The sequence below is a fragment of the Terrapene carolina genome, unplaced genomic scaffold, assembly GCF_002925995.2.
Source record: "Terrapene carolina triunguis isolate 2854851 unplaced genomic scaffold, T_m_triunguis-2.0 Scaffold110, whole genome shotgun sequence".
NCBI classification, from domain to species: domain Eukaryota; kingdom Metazoa; phylum Chordata; order Testudines; family Emydidae; genus Terrapene; species Terrapene triunguis.
In genome coordinates this window covers 2,190,710-2,209,392 of record NW_020664461.1, presented here as the reverse complement: position 1 = coordinate 2,209,392, position 18,683 = coordinate 2,190,710, and the positions used below count along the sequence as shown (strand labels likewise).

Sequence of the window (18,683 nt, the reverse complement as noted above, 5' to 3'; positions counted from 1 at the left end):
TTTTTTGTTTTTTTGCTTTGCCGTTCTGGCCGCCCCGTTTTTTTTGCTTGGGGCGGCCAAAAAGCCAGAGCCGGCCCTGCTTTTGAGAAGAATATCACCCAGCAAACCAGCACAAACAGGGACAAGGGAAGTGCCCAGAGATCAAGCTGGCTTTGCAAAACAGATCCCTGTGCTGGGACATGGGAGATGAGGGTTCAATCCCCAGCTCTACCACAGACTCTTTGGGCTAGTCTCTTCATCTGTCTGTGACTCGGTTTCCCGTCTGTAAAACCGAGGCTATGAATCCTTCCTTTCTCCCAGCCTGCGTGTCTGTCTTGTCTGGACTGCAAGCCCTTTGGGGCAGGGACTGGCTCTGGCTGTGTGTACGTACAGCCCCCAGCACAACAGCCCCTTGATCTTAATAATAATAAGGAATAGAGATGGAGCTCTAGCCCTTCAGATAAAGATTCTGGTCACCCCACGGTTCTCGGGGGTGGGCTTCAGCTTTGGGTCACTGCAAAGACAGGAACCATTTGCAAAACTGACAATGGGATGGCAAGCCGCCCCCCAAGGTTTGGGGCGTTTGGAACTTCGGGCTCAGCTCTAGGAAGAAGAGGTGGGTTCCTAAGACTTCGTTTGCCGCTTTTCTTCCTGAGGCACTGAGCAGCGGCGGCTCTGGCCCCAGCTGCTTCAGGCAAGGTGGAGAAGCTTCCCTCTCCGTTGAGAAAGTGCTTTCGACCCCTGACAGATGCATCTGTCCATGTAAGGGAACGGCCGAGTAAATTCTCATCATAAAAACCACCTTAAGCAGCCGCGTGCGGCTCCCTACTCTTAGTGCAAAATCTATAGCTCTAATTGCTTATCGACTCCCTGGGCAGAATGACATCACTTCCAGCCAATCAGCAGGCCCCAACCAAATGACAGGACAAGGCCAGGCCTGTATAAAAAGCCACAGATGGGACTGAGGTCAGGGCAGTGATGGGCAGCTGACAGCAGGGACTGACGGGAAATCAGTACCCCAGGCTCCACTGGGCTGCGTTGAAGAGGGGGAGAAAAGAACGGGGGCTGTGGATTCAGGCCAAAGTTCCTCCGCTTATTAATTCATCCTTTTGTGACACCAGGACTTCGGGGCTTGATCCCAAGCCCATTACGTTCAATGGAAAGCCGCTCTAGGTGGACTTCGGCTCAGGCCCAGGAGTAATAAGAAACTCAAGGGTCTTTCCTAACAGCGTTTCTCCATAGATCTATCCTCGCAACACACGTGGGAAAAGCAGCTCTGCGGTTCTGCCCCTGGGAGAAGGAGAAGAGACGCATTTGCAAGTTGCATGAGCTTAAATGATTCAAGCCGGGAATATGGATGTTCCTCCTCCTCTTATCCCTTCTAGCAAAACCCCGGCAACAAGCAATTTTAAATTTGCAGACTCAGGCAACAATTCCTACCGTCGATCACGGGGGAGTAGGGGGAATATTTATACAATATCCAATCGTGAACATTTGTTTGTGAGAACGGTGCCAGATAAACCCAGACACACACAAATGGATACTAGTCTGCCTTGCGCAGGAAAACAATACGAGAGAAATACGAGAATCATTGAGAGGCTTTGATATTGACCCAGTAAACCGATAAAAAAGTCAAGAAGGAGATAGACACACAGAGGGCAGTAATTGAATACCATCCCCATTCTCCTCTAGTTTTTCTTTCTTTCTATTCTCCTGAGACTTTCCCCTGCCCAAAAACATACAGCTGCCCCCCTCTTTAAAAAAAAAAAAGTCAGATAAAGAGATAGATCATGTTAAGATGGCATTTAAATAATTTTGTGGAGGAAGGGAAAGGGTAATGATATAACAATATATGCTCAATATACAATATGTTCTTAAAATTGATTTAGTTGGGGATTGGTCCTGCTTTGAGCAGGGGGTTGGACTAGATGACCTCCTGAGGTCCCTTCCAACCCTGAGATTCTATGAATACTGTGAATCAAGATATGTATCTATACGGCTCAAGTTGTACTGTCTTATTGTAAATGACCCGAGATATCCTGAAATAAATAAAATCTTTACCAAAACGCCAAACCCACAAACTTGTATGTGCTTTGAATTGGAGGCTGCGTGTTCCTCTGGGTTCCAGGAGCGGCTAGTGGGCATGACCGTGCCATAAATAAGAACGACACAGCACATGAACGTTCAGAGCCAAACCCAAAGCTCCGCTGCAAGTCAGTGATGCTGCATAAACAGGATGGAGGCCAACCAGGCGAGAAACCATAACAGCCCTGGTTCACCTCAAGCTGCACTGGGCGTGTGGGGTTGAGTACTGCAACAGACAAACCACACCCAGGCTGCTACCTGCTACACCAATGGTATGCTTGGACGTCACCTAGCCAGGCATTGATCACACCCAGCATGGGGAACTGAGGAACAGAAAGCAGCTTGCCTACGGTCGGGCAGAAAATCTGCAGCAGAGCAAGGGTTTGAATCCAGGTAACCAGAGAGCTAGATTAGCATACGAAGGACCATCCTTCCTAAGCATTGTGGGAGTGCCATGGAAGGACCAGTTGACCTGCTGCAGCTGCAAACCCCCAGTCTGCACTAGCACTGATAAGGTCGGCACTGACTACAGCGGGAGAAGGCCTTTGCAAGACCTGCTCAGAGCAGGTGCAATTGCACCAGAGGTGGAAACACCCTGTGTGACATCTGGGGCACTTGTGTGTGGACACACCTGGTTTTAGAAGCGTTCCACACACATGCAAACAGGTACTGGAACACCAGCGTTCTCCGGCATGGTGCTAGCTTCCGAAAAGCCAACAACATCTGCTGTAAGGTTTGACAAACTCTCCGAGGGATGGGAAATATGGTCCTCTGTTGTTCTGGCTCAACCATTCGACCGACGAACGTTCTGCTGCTTGTTTCGTCCATACATCATCTTTGAGCCATAGGAACACAAGCCCTGCTCCCATCCAAATGCAGAAGACTAAAGATGCTCCCAACCCCTCGCAGTGAGGATGGAGCAGAGCGTTGGAAGTTCCATTGCATGACCCAACATGGAGGCAGTGTAGTCTACAGAGCCCATGAAATGTCATTACCATAGAACAGTGGTTTGCGTCCTGTGGCCCGCAGACCCCTGGGAGTCCATAGACTAGGTTTAAGATTTCCAAAGGGGTCCGCACCTCCATTCAAGATGTTTTAGGGGTCTGCAAATGAAAAAAAGCTTGAAAACCTCTGGTCTAGTGGTGACAACACACATAAGTGAGAATTTGGATTGGACAGTCCCTGACTGCCCGTGATTTGCTGTGTGACCTTGAGTAAGTCACAGCCTTGATAAGTGCCTCCGTTGCTCCATCTGTAAAATGGGGATAATGGAGATCAATCACCTTTGTAAAGTGTTTGGCCATTCTTGTATGAACAGCGATGTAAAAGAGGGGACCCTCTCTTTTTTTTAGGTATCTCTGTGGCCCGCATTACCGTGGTATCCGAACAATCTCTAACGTAACACTGCTATGAGGCAGGGCAGTGCTATCAGTCCCATTTTACAGAGGAGGAAACTGAGGCACAAAGAGTCTAAGGGACTTGATCAAGGTGACACAGGGAGTCTGTGATGGAGCAGGGTGTGTCCCAATACCTAGGCTACTGGCTTAAGTGCTGCACCATCCCTCTTCTCAGTTTCCCTTCCCCTTTTTATTTAGTAAATCTTTGTAAACAAAAAAAAAGTGTTGAACTATTCAGTTAAATCCAGCATTGGCTGCTCCAAGTAGCTTTCCATTACTGTCATTACAGCTGCTTGGAAAATGTATGCAGAGCTGTAGCCGTATCGGCCCCAGGATACTAGAGAGACAAGGTGGGGGAGGTAATATCTTTTATTGGACCAACCTCCGCCGGTGAGAGAGAAGCTTTCAAGCTTACCCAGAGCTCTTGTTCAAGGAAAATGCCCATTCTACAATCTTCAGTCAAAAAGCTTTTGGTTTCCCCCAGGGAATTTCAATGAAAAAATTCCCTTTCCTTTCTTTCCAAAAGGAGCTTTCAAAATTAACGTTGTCATTTAGTTTGGGAATAGCAACTTTTCCTTCACTTTGACTTCAAATGGCATCAACTTTTTCCAGTTGGAAAATAGTAAAAAAAAAAAGGCTGAGAAAGTGGGTTTTTCCTCAATTTTAAACAAAAACCAAAAAACCTTTTCTCGCTCCTCTTTTCTGTGTGAAAACGGGGTGGGGAATACAAACATCGAAAAGAAAAATCCAAAATATTTCAGTTTCCAAAAACTGAAACAAAAATGACAATTTAAGTCAAAACGAAGTGAAATTTTTCATTTCATTTTGAACTGAGGATTCCAAATGCTATTTTTCATTTCCACTTCCCCGATCGGCAAACAGAAACCATTTCTTCTGGAAAACGTCGATTTTTGACGAAACCGGGGTTGCCGATGTGAAAATATGTCCATCAAAAAATGCTGACCAACTCCAACCATGTTGTATTGCTAACTTTGCATGTGCTCCACTGACTCCTACTGGAGGGGACCAGACCAACTCAACTGTGTTTCATAGGCTCTGTACCGCTAACCACAGAAGAGTCTCCTTTAGCACAAGCAGTGATTTTGCACGAGGAGGGCCCAATCGGATTTTATGGCTATATTCAGCTTCCTCTGGAAAGTCTGACTCACTCGGAACAGGCTTCACTTTTCCCAGCTGTCCCTACTGGCTTCCATGAAGTTTTGAGTGCTCATCTTGAAGCATGAAGTACTAGCTGGCTAGAGGGTCATTACATTATAGGATGGAACCGTGTACCCATTTTGAACATCTATAATTTAAATGCCAATGTCTCTCGTTAATTATGAAAGGCTGACAGAGGGACAGAGGTAGCTCTCTGACGCGGTACATGCATCCTACCTCTAAACTCAATGCGAGAAATAGTCCTATTCAACATCCTTTCTAAAACGCTTTGGACTCCACCATTCACACAACCAACCCCTACCTCACTGGAGAATTAACTCCAAGCGCTCCGCTTTCCCTCCTGCTGCCTGTTGTGGAGATGCATTAGCTGCCTATTGTAGGGAGTAATTGCCATAAGCGGTTGATGACAGCAATCCGAAAGTTTGCCTTGCCGTTGTGACAGGCCAAATTATTTTACAAACCCGTTCAGCAGCCATCTCGGCTGAAGACCCATAATCTTCCGTGATTGGTTGAGCGGCTCCACTCACATCAAAGACAATGGGAAATCACGAAGCAAGGCGTTTAAATGAAACCCAATTGCAAGAAGATTATCCCCTTTCAGGGGGATATTTCAAGGGGAGGAAAGTGACATGACGACAGATCCATTTAGCTGCCGTGTGCCACTGAAGTACAAATTGACACCGCCCGAAAAAGGAAAAAAATGTCACTCCCATTAAGAGTCTAATGCCCGGTAGGTAAGTTTGGAGTTTAGGCAAAATCCCCGTGTTAGAACTGGTTATGATCCTTCGCATTTATCCAGCCCTTCACAGCAGGAGTTGCAAAAATAAGTCAGCACAATTATGCCCATTTCACAGCACGGTTATGCAAAACTGAATCCAGGAAATGTTCAGCCCCAAAACCAATTTTTTCCCCCCAGTGGTTTTTGGCCACATTTTTTGGCTGTCGTTTGTCAAATATTGAAACCGTTTCCGTTTTCAATGAAAAGTTGAAATTTTCAGTGAAAAAATCCCCCCTTGTCTGACCATCTGGAGTTCTGGGTTCTACTCCCGGCTTGTTAGGTCCACCTCCAGCAAGTCACTGCTTCTCCGTGCCTCCGTTTCCCCATTGGCGAGCCAAAGATAAACACCATTGACTTGATGCGCACAGGGATTGCTGAGCTAAATTATTTATTGATTGGAAAAGTGGGTGGAGACAATCAAAGGCACCAGGGAAGGGCAAAGTTCCCCCCCCCCGCCAATCCTCATGTCCCGCTTCCCAGGATGCAACACTCTCACCAGCTCAGTGCCAAATGGAGCTGTGTTTGCTAAGAATCCGTTGGCACCCGTTGCTTTTCCCACCCTAAAGTCCCAAGCAGAAAATCATTATTTCCCAGGAGGGAGAGGAATAGGCTGCAAGAGTGATTGAACGTGAGGTCCCTAAAATCCCGAGGAGTCCGGTGGCACCTTAAAGACTAACAGATTTATTTGGGCAGAAACTTTCGAGAGTAAAAAACCCATTTCTCCAGATGCATGGAGTGAAAATGACAGAAACAGGATACAGACTAACACGACTACCCTCTGATACTAAAATCCTGCTACGTCTTGGTTTGCAGGCGCTGTGAAAATCGGCTTTGCAACAGGTAGTGCAAACCACTTCCGGGGGTGGGGGGCTTCCTACCTAATGGACCCCACCCCCCAGGGATGAAACATGGCAGAGTTTTGGGATCAAGAGGGGGTGGGCTTAGAAAGGACCCAGATCCTGCCTCTGGAAATGCAGCTCGCTACGCGGGCTCATAGCAGCACTTACTCGCCTATGTGCTGATTGCAACCTGCAGAGGAAAGATGGGCACGTGGCGTGGGAGTTTCGTGGGAGGTGGTATTTCATACAATTAACCGGACAGAATGCTGCCGGAGCGGGGCCCTGCTGTGCTCCCGAGAGGCAGAGCCAGCCAGCCTTTCAACCTGCAGGATCCAATCGGATTTTATGGCTATATTCAGCTTCCTCTGGAAAGTCTGACTCACTCGGAACAGGCTTCACTTTTCCCAGCAGGCTCAGTCTGGTTTTCTGCTGGTTCCCCTGCTCCAGCACGAGGGCATGAATAGCTCCAAAGCCTTTATAGACCTCGGTGGCCCCATCCGGCGACTCACACCCCCACCTCCTCCCACTGACACAAGAGGCATCGTGAGTCACCCTCGCCGCAAAGATTGCAAAAGAAATAACGGTGCAGGGGAGGAGCCGGCTTCTTGTCAGAGGGATCTGTAATGTGATCGGGACTGTAAATCACAAGAAGCGAGCCAGCCCAGAACAGAAACTACCGTGATGGGCACGGGATCAGAGCCAGCCCAGTGTTCGGGCAGCAGAGTTTCCAGGACTTGCAGATGACGACTGGCCCTGGATCAGCTGATAGATTGAAGTCCCTTTCACTGGGGGAACGAGGCATTTCCCCTCCTGGCAACTGTGGCAACGAGGACGACGTCCACCCAAACGGGGCGTGAATCTAGCGTGGCTTCCCTCCGCCAGGTCCAGACACCAGCCTCTCGAGCCTGGTTTCAGCCTCGCCAGGAGATTCACTCGACGCACACTGCAGTCCTGTCTGGGCTACCAAAAGTGCCGCATTCCAACACAGCTGTGCAACAGGGCTGTGGATTATCACAGAGGGCAGCTGTGGTCTCCCGTGGACGGAGCACAGGGCCGGGGCCCAGCTGCACTATTCAGTGGATGGATCGCAGGGCCAAGGCTCAGCGGTGGCTTCTCTTCCCAGCTCTGCGCCTGATTTGCTGCGTGAGCTACACTCAGAGAGAGGCCGCAGGGCAGCCAGCAGGACAGAGGAGAGGGGGAGGCAGAGGGGCGCATTCTACTCCACTCTCCTGAGTGCAAGACATGGGTTTCCTCAAACTCTCAGGGATCACAAGTGACCTCGCCTTGAACAGCAAAGAGGAAAATCTCTGCCTGACCCTGGGAGACTGGAGAGAGACGGCCTCATGCTACAGAACAAGCTGGAATGTCCGGACACTGCTGACCAATGGGCCAGGGGACCCGATCCCAAACATAGTGTCACCCTGTCTGGGGTGAGTTTAGGGTGACCAGATGTCCCGATTTTATAGGGACAATCCCGATTTTTGGGTCTTTTTCTTATATAGGCTCCTATTACCCCCCACCCCTTGTCCCGATTTTTCACATTTGCTGTCTGGTCACCCTAGGTGAGTTGTCACCACCTCTAGCAGATCCTGGGGGCGCGTCTGGCTTTGACTAGCAGTTTTATTGCTTGTCATGCCAGTGAAGTCCCTCTGAAGTGACCCCCAACTCAGGCAGTTCACTCGCCTGCATTCTGCACTGCTGTTTCCCGAGGGTACAACAGGGACCCCAAAGTGCTCTGGGATCTATGGCTACCAAGGGGTTATTATAAGAAGGGCTATTTTCCTGCCTGGGTGAAGAGACAAGTGCACATGGTAACAATCTGCCAGAGCAGGGCTTTACTCTTGCTGTTAATGTTAATCGTTTTACAGCCCAGCCTAGAGTTCCCGATTAGGAACACTGCGGCCACTGAGCGAGGTGCTGTTCAAACACACAGTCAGAGACAGGCCCTCACAGTCTAAACAGGCAGAGATCGCGATCTCCATTTTACATGTGGGTAACCGCGGCCCAGTGTAGAGTCTACACTGCATTGTACAGCGGGTCGGTGGGACCCGGGCTTGTGGACGTGGTGTTTCCAAAGCCCATGCTTGAGCATCCACACTGCACTGTAAACCTGGGTTTACAATCGCAGGATCCAGGTCTCACAGCCAGGCTAACGCATCCACACTGCACTATGCAGACCTTCTGACGCGGGTTTGCATCTTGAGCTGCGTCCACACGGCAAAATGACATGGTTTGGACCCAGGTCCCAGCAGGACTTGGGCTCTGACCCACGCCCTGGCAGGATCCTAGGTGCTTGTTGATCTGAGTCAGGCTGATTTGTGTGCAGACAGAAGGGGGGTTGGGCTCAAACCTGAGTCAGAACCTGGGTTTGGTGGGCAATGTAGACACTAAGTAACACCCCCAAGGCCCCATAGGGATTCTGTAGCAGAGCAGAAAATTGGATCCAGATTTCTTGACTCCCAGTCCAGGGCCTTAACCACAAGACCAGCCTCTCTCTCCAAATCAAGAGAGAGCTAAAACATGGTTCATCAGCATGCTTTCTTCTAAAGACACAATCAAGAAAAACCCCCATTTTTTCTGCTTTTTTAATTCCGTGGTCTAAGCAGGGACACATACATCCACTGCACTAGCTATCAGAATACACTAATCACAATCAGATCGTTGCACCACAGAAATCCAGGGCTGCAGTCCTTTAGCTCAGAGACGCAAACCGGAGGGGCGGGGGAGAAGGGGTTTGGTGTGGATCCAAGTTTCGTTGATCCAAAGTTTGGGGTAGGGAAGAGTTTTCTGACAGTCCTGGTGTCGGCTCAGCCAGCAGCCACTGAAATCTACACGGTTCCATGACTGTTCAAACCCCAGCACAGTTGTGTTATTTAAAAAACAACACAAAAAGCCCTTTATTAAGGGCAGCTAGTTGCAGGAAGCAGGAACTTGGCAGAGATCAGCTAGGCCAGCAAGCGGGAGCAGAATCCAACCAAAGAGACCCACAATTATATCAGGCACCCCTAACCCTTCCCCGTCAAACGGCCAAACTCATAGGTGGAAGGAGTTCACATGAGTCATGCAGAGCCATAATCACTGCACCTGGTGCGTGCTGGCGACTGACAGGGCTGGGTGTGAAAAGAAAACAGGCTAACCTGCGATGTATTTTCCCCCCTTGCTGCCGGGCGAGCTCTCTTTAGAAAGCCATTTCCAATCAGCAGCAAGCTACGAGGAGTGGGCAGAGAACGCAGAGCCTGCGCTGGCCGGCTTTCTAAACCAGCGGCTTTGTTTCCAGAGCCAAGTGGAGACGGCCGGTTCGGTGACGCGGTACAATTAGGATGGGGAGAGAAAGGCTCTTAATGGGGGGCAGGGGAAGGGAATGATTTGGTGCAAACATCTCACTGGAGACAAAGGTGTCGCAGCCCAAGACCGTTGGGTATATAAGATTTGAGTCCCGAGAAGCACGCACACAAACTCACCCCCATCCCTGCCAAATGCCGCCGTCTCTCTTGAAAATCTATCTCAGTCCTTAACGCTTGGAGCGGAGAGGAGAGGCTAGCTGTGTATGGACCGCACGGCTGGCCAGCGGAAGAGTGACATGCTCCTGCTAGAGAAGGTGGATAGGGAACTTCTGGGCTCCCAGTCTGGGAGCATCTGGGATCAGTCCATCAAATGACAAGGTGTCAAATTCAAAATAGACTGTGAGGCTCCGCGGGGACAGGACTAGAACCCACGTCTGCAGGAGCGCCCACACCGCCACGCTGCTCCCCAGCAGCCATGGTAAGGCTGCATGCATTATCCCAGACCCTGTGGAGCTAAACAGCACAGGAAGTCCCGCCTCAGAAGGCTGGACTGACAGCGTCCCTCGTGGCCCCTGATTGGTCCAGGCACCCTATTTAAGGAGCAGTTCCAGGAAGGGTCCCTGCAATGAGGTGGGCCCCCTACCAGCAGTAGTGACTGATCTGCAACTTGGCCTCACTCAGCCTCCCAACCCCAGCTCAGATCCTTGGCTTCTGCCCATGAGCTCCAGTCCCGATCCCTGGTTTTGGTACTTGGCCTCTGGCTTTTACCCAAGGATTTGGCACTTGAACTCTGACTCTGGCAATGGACCCAGGCTTGGGCCCTTGAACTGTTCCCTCCATCCCTGCCCCCTGGAATTAGTACAAAGACCCTGACCCCAGTCCCAAACTCAGGCTACAGCTCTATGACTCGGACCCCAGTTCTGACCCCCTCCAACCTAGGCCCCTGGACTCCGGCCCCTGACTGCCAGACGCAGATGCAAGGAATCACTTTTTCACACAAAGTGTGATTAGACTGTGGGAACTCACTGCCACAGGATGCTGTTGAGGCCAAACATTTAGCACGATTCAAGGAGGAATTGGACCTTTATATGACGAACAAGAATATTCCAAGTATCAGAGGGGTAGCCGTGTTAGTCTGGATCTGTAAAAAGCAACAGAGAGTCCTGTGGCAGACTAACAGATGTATTGGAGCATACGCTTTCGTGGGTGAATACCCACTTCGTCAGATGCATGACATCTGACGAAGTGGGTATTCACCCATGAAAGCGTATGTTCCAAGAATATTCCAGATTACTACAGTTAATGCTAACAAATTTTGGAAGTGCTATTAAATCGCTTAACCTTAAGCCCACGCTCAAGTCCCATTGAAATCAATAGGATTTAAGTACACGCTTAATATTTGGCACAAGCTAAAGTGCTTTCCTGAATGCGGGATTTATTTCCCACTTGATCCCTATTCTGCAGGGATCAGGTTTTTAGATGGCACGTCCTCTGTGGCAGGGACTGGGTCATTTCCCACGCCCTACCCTGTCCCCCAGCCACGGGGATCCATCCGTGCTTCATAAAATCAACACTCTAGAACGGTGCTCCCCAATGCAGTACCAGCAGGTGCCATGGTGCCCGCTGGGGCATCTATATGCGTTCGCGTACTGGCCGGCGGACAAGCATCTGCCGAAATGCCGCCGAAAAGCGGTGTCATCAAGAGGCGTTGCCGCCGAAATGCCGCTTGATGTTGCTGCTTCTTGGCGGCATTTCGGCGGATGCTTGTCCGCCGGCCATGGTCCTCGGTGGCTCGTTGTCCGGCGCCCGCCACCCGGAAAAGGTTGGGGACCACTGCTCTAGAATATCAGTAACACCACCCTCGTTGATAGTCAAGGAAGTTATGGGGGGCGGGAAGAGGGGGAGGGCACCAGGGAGGTGTGGTTTATAATATAACAACGTCTGTTGCCATAAGAGTCTAGATAAGGATCACTGAACCCAGCACTGAGATGCAGCCACCTTTGGGTGGTTTAATAGACACCCAGCTATACAACACACCAGTCTAGGATGGGGGGGTGGGGGAGGGAAAAATGCTGCATCCAACCAAGCTATAGGAGGGCAGAATGGACTCACCAAAGCTGGAATCTGGTCTGAACACCAAGGCCAACCTGCCGTCTAAAGTGGGGTCTGATAGTTGATGCTATTGCTGGTCCTTGGCATTTGGGTCATTGTCTTTAAGTGGCACAGCGCCCCCTAGTGCCAGATTGGGGCCCTACTTGCATAACGACTCGGAGGGGCAAACGGTACCAACGACAGTCTCTGCAGCACCTGGGTTTCCCACGGAGCTCGCCCAGCTGCGTGTCAAGCAGGCCAAGCTCAGCTCAGAGCTTCTGCTCTGAAGCAGAACGAGCCCCCGGGGTTCAGGCTAGGGGAGCCCCCCCCTTATCACAGCAGCTAAGTCTATGCCAGGTAGGAACAGCCTCCGTCCTGGATTCCAGCAGACAGCAGGGAACGTGGGAGAATGAATTGTCTGGGCGCCTGTAGAAAGACAGCCCTGCCGCCCCAACCCCACCTCCTTCATATGGCTGTGGGAGCGGATACCCGCACAGGCCTCCTCTATGGAGACCCGACAGCATCACGGCTAAGCTGCAGCGTCGTGCACGCGGTCAGAGGGAGCTGGCCCCCAGGCGCAGTAAGGTATCTTAATTCCCCGTGGCAGGGCACTTTCTATGTCCCCCCGTCTCTGCCACACACACCAGCGCCGTTCAGGAGCCAGGCTGCTCCCCTCCAGGCAAAGCCCGTGCCCGCCTCTGCCCCTGCTAGGCCGCATTGCAGCTGGTGAGGTCTTTTAAACGCCTCCCCACCCTTTACGGACTTGCTTCCTGGTTGGGCTAAAAAGCGATGAGCTCATGTTGCTTTATATAGCTCTTCCATCAGCTCCTTCTCCATAGCAACGCGGCCTGGCGTGACAGCTCCTCGCGGGCCTGGGATGTCAGGAGCCGGGCGGTGGGGCCACCCCACCCCACCTCTGGCGCTGCCTCTGCGTCACCTCGCCCCACGAGCACAGGGTCAGCGAGGAGACAGACCCAGGGAAGGGAGCTTTCAAGATGCAGCACCCAAGCCTCAGCCGTGGGGCTGATCGCCCAGCGGCTGGGCACTGCCTGGTACCACAGCGCCACCCTATGGACAAGTGGGGATATGGCTTTTCTTTTAGAAAAGAAAGAGGAATACGCCTCGGGCCCAGCTGGGAAATCTGCCCAGGAAGGGCTAGGTTGAGGGGGAGGAAAGTATTTTATGGTTAGGGACACCAAAAAGAGTAACAAATTGAATTAAAGGCACCACGCAAGGATTGTCAACTCCCACTGGCTTCAATGGCCCCAGGGATGGAATTAAATCCCCCCTCCTGCCCGCCCAGGGCCCAAGGCAAGCTCTTCTGCAATACTGAAGCTTGGTGTCACTGGGGAATCTTGGCACCGATGGGGGCTGGCGGGGGCCTTCTGTTGGCTCTCTGCATGGGGTGTGCATCACCCCAGGACTGCTGGCGCCCCACCGCCCCCCCAAGGCCCACCCACTGCCTACAGCTCTCTCCCTCTTTCCCAGATTTTGCCATGGCGCTGGCCTTCTCCGTCATCTGGGCATTCTGCTTGGGGCAGGGACCCCGGCTGTGTCTATACCTGTGCCATGCTGCCTGCTATGGCACTGTGCAGATAACAGGGGTGACGGTATTTCCTTAAGAGATTTCGTAGGGTCTAAGGCCAGAAGAGACTGAGCTCCTGGATAACCCAAGTGTCAGATTTCGCCCGATCACGCCTGTGCTGGGCCCTACAACTTGGGTTAGACCCAACCATTCCCCCTAAATTCCCAGCCAATCCAATCTGGGGGGGAAATCCGCTGTCCGCATGGAGTCTCCTAATCTTTCAAAGCTTTGATGCCGAGCCCGGTTTTTAGGACCTAGCCTGCCTTGCCTTTGATCTTCTAAGCATGGCCTCAGGATAAGGCAAACCGGAGTCAAACCTCCCCCAGCCTCTCCATTGCAGCGCTGCTGGGCCATCGGCTAGTGCTTTCTTGTACCGAGAGACCCCGTGTGTGGGGTGAACCGAGGGGCCAGTGCAGCTTCCCAAGGGATGAGGAGGAGGGGAGCTGGAGGTGGGACAGAGATTGCTCCCCCTTCAGAGAGCAGCCGGGAAGTTTGGGGCTCTGGGGGGGGACGACTGAAAAATATGGAGAAAAATCAATTAAAAATTAACCTTAAAAACCCTCCTAAGAAACTACTGAAAACAATAATGAACAGAGAACAAGGGAAATAAATGGAAGAGCCAGTTCCTTCGCTGGTTCCTGCACCGGCTTCAAGAGAGCGCTGCTGATTTACACCAGCTAAGGAGCTGGCCCTAAATATAGAAAGAAGAAGAAAAGTAACCATCTCCCAGCCTCGTCTCCCCTCTGGTTCCCAAACTGGTCTGCGAGGCACACGCTGCTGCTCCCTGGAAAACCATCTGGGCTCCCAACCCTGCCCACTGAACAGGAAGAGTGGTTGGGAGGGTTTTATTTGAAACGTCCTTCTCTCTCTGCATCAAACGCATCGGGGGGGGGGGGGGGCGCACGGGCTAGTGGTTCTGACTAGGGCTGTTGAGAAAATATTCCATAGTCTTTGTGGGGGGAACGGATCGTTTTTCTGGTTTTGTTTAAGAAAAATAATTTTTTTTTTAACACTTTTTTTTCCTGGTGATGATTTTTGCTTAAAGGGGGTAAAAAGGCCATTTTTTGTCAAAAATAAAAGTTTTCCGTCACTTCTGCTCCTCTAGCTCCAGCAGTGGGAATTCTGGGTCATCCTACACCTGCCCGGGTCATGGACTCCGAGGCACATCAAGCTCTCTCAGGTACTTCTATGGGCACCACTGCCACAGGGTCTGAGAGCCTCTCAACCTTTAATGGGTTTATCCTCACAACCCCCTGGGAGGCAGGGCAGGGTATTATCCCCATTGTACAGATGGCGGAACTGAGGCACAGCGACACTAAGTGACTTGTCCAAGGCCACACAGGAAGGCTGTGGCGGAGCAGGGAATTGAACGCAGGTTTCCTAAGTCCTCAGTACTGCACCATCTGCATCTACATTTCCACGTGTCCTCTCCTTTCTGGTACCTATCCGGCAACACCTAGGGCCTAATTTTCAGGGGTGCTGAAAATTGGGAGCTGCATCCAAGAGGAGAGGCCACTTTTGAAAATATAGGCCATGGCCTCTTTGCTCCTCCGCTTACCCAGCTGCAGAATGGGTAGAATGACGCTGACCGACTCCTCAGATATCACATGGGCTGAAGACTTTTACCAAACTGTCACTGTGGTGCAATGCCTGGAGGGTTACTCAAACTAATGATGATTCCACACATGCATGGAATATGCAACACACCTGGGAATTTTACAGATTTCCCCAGTGTGTCCTGGCAGGGCCGGCTCCAGGGTTTTTGCTGGGGCAAAAAAAAAAGAAAAAAAAAGAAGAAAAGCCACGATCGTGATCGGCAGCAGCTCCACCACGCCGCTTTCTTCTTCGGCGGCAGGTCCTTCCCTCTGAGAGGGACCGAGGGACCCGCCGCCGAAGAGCCGCCGAAGAGCCCGACGTGCCGCCCCTTCCCCTTGGCCACCCCAAGCACCTGCTTGCTGGGCTGATGCCTGGAGCCGGCCCTGTGTCCTGGGGTTTCCCACACAATTTCAGCCTGGGATCTGAGAGTCAAACTAGGCCCTGTCCGACTCGTGTGTCACCACTGGTATTAAGCAGTCCGCACCTGGAACTCACCTAACCATTCTGTAGACGATGCATGAGTCAGAAGAGAATCCAGCTCCCTGTCCCAGATCTGCATTGGCTAGGATGACCAGACAGCAAGTGTGAAAAATCGGGACGGGGTAGGGGGTAATAGGTACCTATATAAGAAAAAGCCCCAAAAATCGGGACTGTCCCTATAAAATCGGGACATCTGATCACCCTAGCATTGGCTCTGCTGATCTGACTCAGAAGGTGCCCTGGTAACACAGTCATTCTTCTGCCTATACCCACGCTTTTGATTTTCACTTTCCTTTTCAATGGCTTCCATCAGCAAGATCACAACACGTCACTGTCCTGACAGACCGTCCCACAGCGTCACTACACAGCCTCTTCAAGCAGGATCTACAGTTCCATGGCCTCCCCGAGGCTCGCGTACATGCAGAGCTGGCTGTCAGGAAAACCAGCTTTTTACTTTGAAACTGAGCCCATTGGATATGAACGTTACTGGGGAACAAACACGGAGCGCCACAAGGCCGTTGCTGTGGTGTACAATTGCACTTTACAGATGCTATGTAAATAGAAAGGCATTATAACAAAAATCCATAGACATTTAGGAACTTCACGGCAGTCACTCTGCTGCATAGCGCGGCCATTCAGACCTTCCCAGCCACAGCAGGGACACAACTCAGATCTTCCTGCTCCAAAAGCAAAAGCCTGTAGCATTTGAGCTACAGGGAAATCTCCATTAGCCCTCAGCCGTATAGGGCCTAGGACACACACACACCGCTAAGCAGTTGTGATTCTAGCCAGTAGCGGGCAGTGGTGGCATATACCCAACAGACAGTTCATTACGGCATTCTAGGACTCTTCTAATGATATTGTGAGAACTTAGATCCCAGTGCTGGAAACGAAAAGGTGGCTTATGGACACACTGCTCATGCGCAGGACGCGCTCCTGCAATGAGCGACCCTGGTTCTCCCAGCTTCGCACACACCCGGTACGAAGCATCTCTGCCCATCGGGATGAAGGAGGGAACAGCGTGACGGTGGCTTACCTGTCAGAAGAGCTTGTTTGAGCTCAGGGTTGCTGAAGGAGCCGGGAGGGGCTCGGTAAAGAGCCTCATTGTCGATGCCTTTGAAACGGAAAGGAAAAAAATAAATCAGTCAAGAATTCTCCCTCCAAAGCACCATGCAAACAAACCATGCTTTAACTCAGATCTGCTCAAAAGGCCTGACGCACAGATGGGGTCAGCATTAGAGCGCCAGGGTCATCTTGTTTTGGGGTCTCTGTTCTGCTATCAACAGCCTGCAACCTTAGGTGTGTGTTGTGTTGTGTGTGAGAACGTATGAGTGAACAGTGCCCTCTACTGGATGGACTCAGAACTACACCACCATGTGTCAGAGTTGGGTGAATACTTGGATGGTTTCACTTTAGATAATGCTACGCCATAGGTAATCCAGCCTCGAAATTCCATAGCATGGCTTGTGCAGGTGGTTGCTGCAGATTCCAGAATGGTGCTCGGGACGGTTGCCGTCTGTGTCATTGTCAGGCTGTAGCCTCGTTTAAAAGTGGAGTCAAATCCTGCTCTCACTCCGGCATAGATCTGCAATAGCTCCATTGAAGTCAGTGGAGGCGCACTGGTGTAAATCTAGATTTTGGTCCCCGGTGTGGACGGGGCCTGTTTCTGACTGTCCATCATGCCGCGTCAGCAGGAAAGGAGTGTGCATATGACACATGGAATACGCATGCCCAATGCATGTATTTGTCCCAACTGGAAGAAATGTATGGAGGTGGCCAAGGAAACAGACGCCTGGCGTACCTTGTTTTTCCAAAGCTTCAATGAGTCTCATTACAATCAGAGGTGCTTGTTCGGGGAGCCTTAACTCTGCAACTTCGGCCTGCCCAGCGGGTCCTGTGAGAGAGACAAATAAGGATGATTTAGCAGAGTGGATCTCAGTGCTTGTCAACAAGGCAATTTGGCTGGACGGCAGCTGTGGCGCAGTTAAATAGCGTATTCAATCTCTCTGATGGGCCAGTGCCTGGAAAGTAGGGGGTGATAATGAGCCAAGCATATAATTTGCAAAGAATCATTTATTAGCTGGATTTCTCCTCTTTCCCACTTTGCTAATTGTGCGCAAACAAACAACAGATTGTCTCAGATTCATCATTTGAAGCCATTCTCCAGGGACTGGCTCCAGTTAATTCCAGGGTCATTATTCAAACATGCAAGCTGTTGTGGTTGGGCACGCGGGTCACGTGGTCTCGGTCTGTTTCATGATTGGATGGCCCTAGCTCACAGGATCAGGTTTCCAGCGGGACTGCTAGTCCTGGGGAATTTGAATTTGCTCTCTGAGAGCAGCTCCCAGGCATCTCCTAAGAGTCCCACATTCTAACCACAGGACAGGGACACAGTCACAGTATGCGCCGAGCGAACACAGGCACTGTCTACACTACAGAGACCGCGTCAGCATAGCTATGCATAGCTCCGCTGGAACCACAGCGTAGGCCGACAGGAGTTTTCCTGACAGAGGAGAAACGCCACCTCCCCGAACAACGTTAGCGCTGCCGATAGAAGCACTCTTCTGTTGGCGCAGCTGTGTCTACACTGGGATTTCGTCGCTTGGGGTGTCTGTTTTTTCACACCCCGATGGACACAGCCAGGCTGGGATCTGTTTTAAGGACAGCCCAAGCCACAACCAAAACGAATTCCTTTGAATTCCCTAGCCTCTGTTAGCCAGAAGCTGGGAATGGGTGACAGGGGATGGATCACTGGATGATTCCCTGTTCTGTTCATTCCCTGTGGGGCACCTGGCACTGGCCACTGTCGGAAGACAGGATACTGGGCTAGATGGACCTTTGGTCTGACCCAGGATGGCCGTTCTTATGTTCTAACGAATGTTAATGGACGATTTTCCCCAGCAACCGCCCAAGTGCTAGCAATAACTCTGGTTCCCCATTCGGGTAAGGACTCTTCCCCACTTGCTGAAACTGTACTTAGAGCAGCCAGGATGACTACTGTTTTGACGGCACGTGATGGGCCCTGAATATTACCTCTGCCCTCCCCCACAGCAACTTCAAAATCGGAATTAAATGGGAACAGGCCAGCAGCAGGGCACCTCCCCCTCCATTCACGGGAACGGAAGGCCTGCCCCCCTCACGCACGCTACTTACACCTTGGTACCAATGCCAATTTCCCAGCAGCCGTGCTGGAGCTGTGGTATTGCGAACGTTCCTCACCGCCACCGGGCCTGCAGGCTGGTTCTAGCTTTGCCTTGGGGTTTGTTTGTTTATATTTGTTATGGGGGGAGCCTCTCGCCCTAAAAATCTGCATGATGCCTGCACCTGGTCATTGGGTGCACTGCGTAGGCCCCTGGTTTGTCGCTCTACTTTGCTTGCGAGCTCCTTTTT

At 51.2% G+C, this 18,683-nt stretch overlaps 1 protein-coding gene across 1 annotated transcript in view; it reads right to left on the bottom strand.

The window, feature by feature from the left end:
* The window catches only part of LOC112110541 (phosphatidylinositol 3-kinase regulatory subunit gamma), a 311,516-nt gene that overhangs the window by 221,538 nt on the left and 71,295 nt on the right, over positions 1-18,683 (bottom strand). The window contains exons 3-4 of the mRNA XM_026651964.2: positions 17,095-17,187; positions 16,330-16,407 (exon numbers count right to left, since the gene is read on the bottom strand). Coding sequence (XP_026507749.1) covers positions 16,330-16,407; positions 17,095-17,187 — 171 coding nt within the window. The remainder of the gene's footprint in view (positions 1-16,329; positions 16,408-17,094; positions 17,188-18,683) is intronic.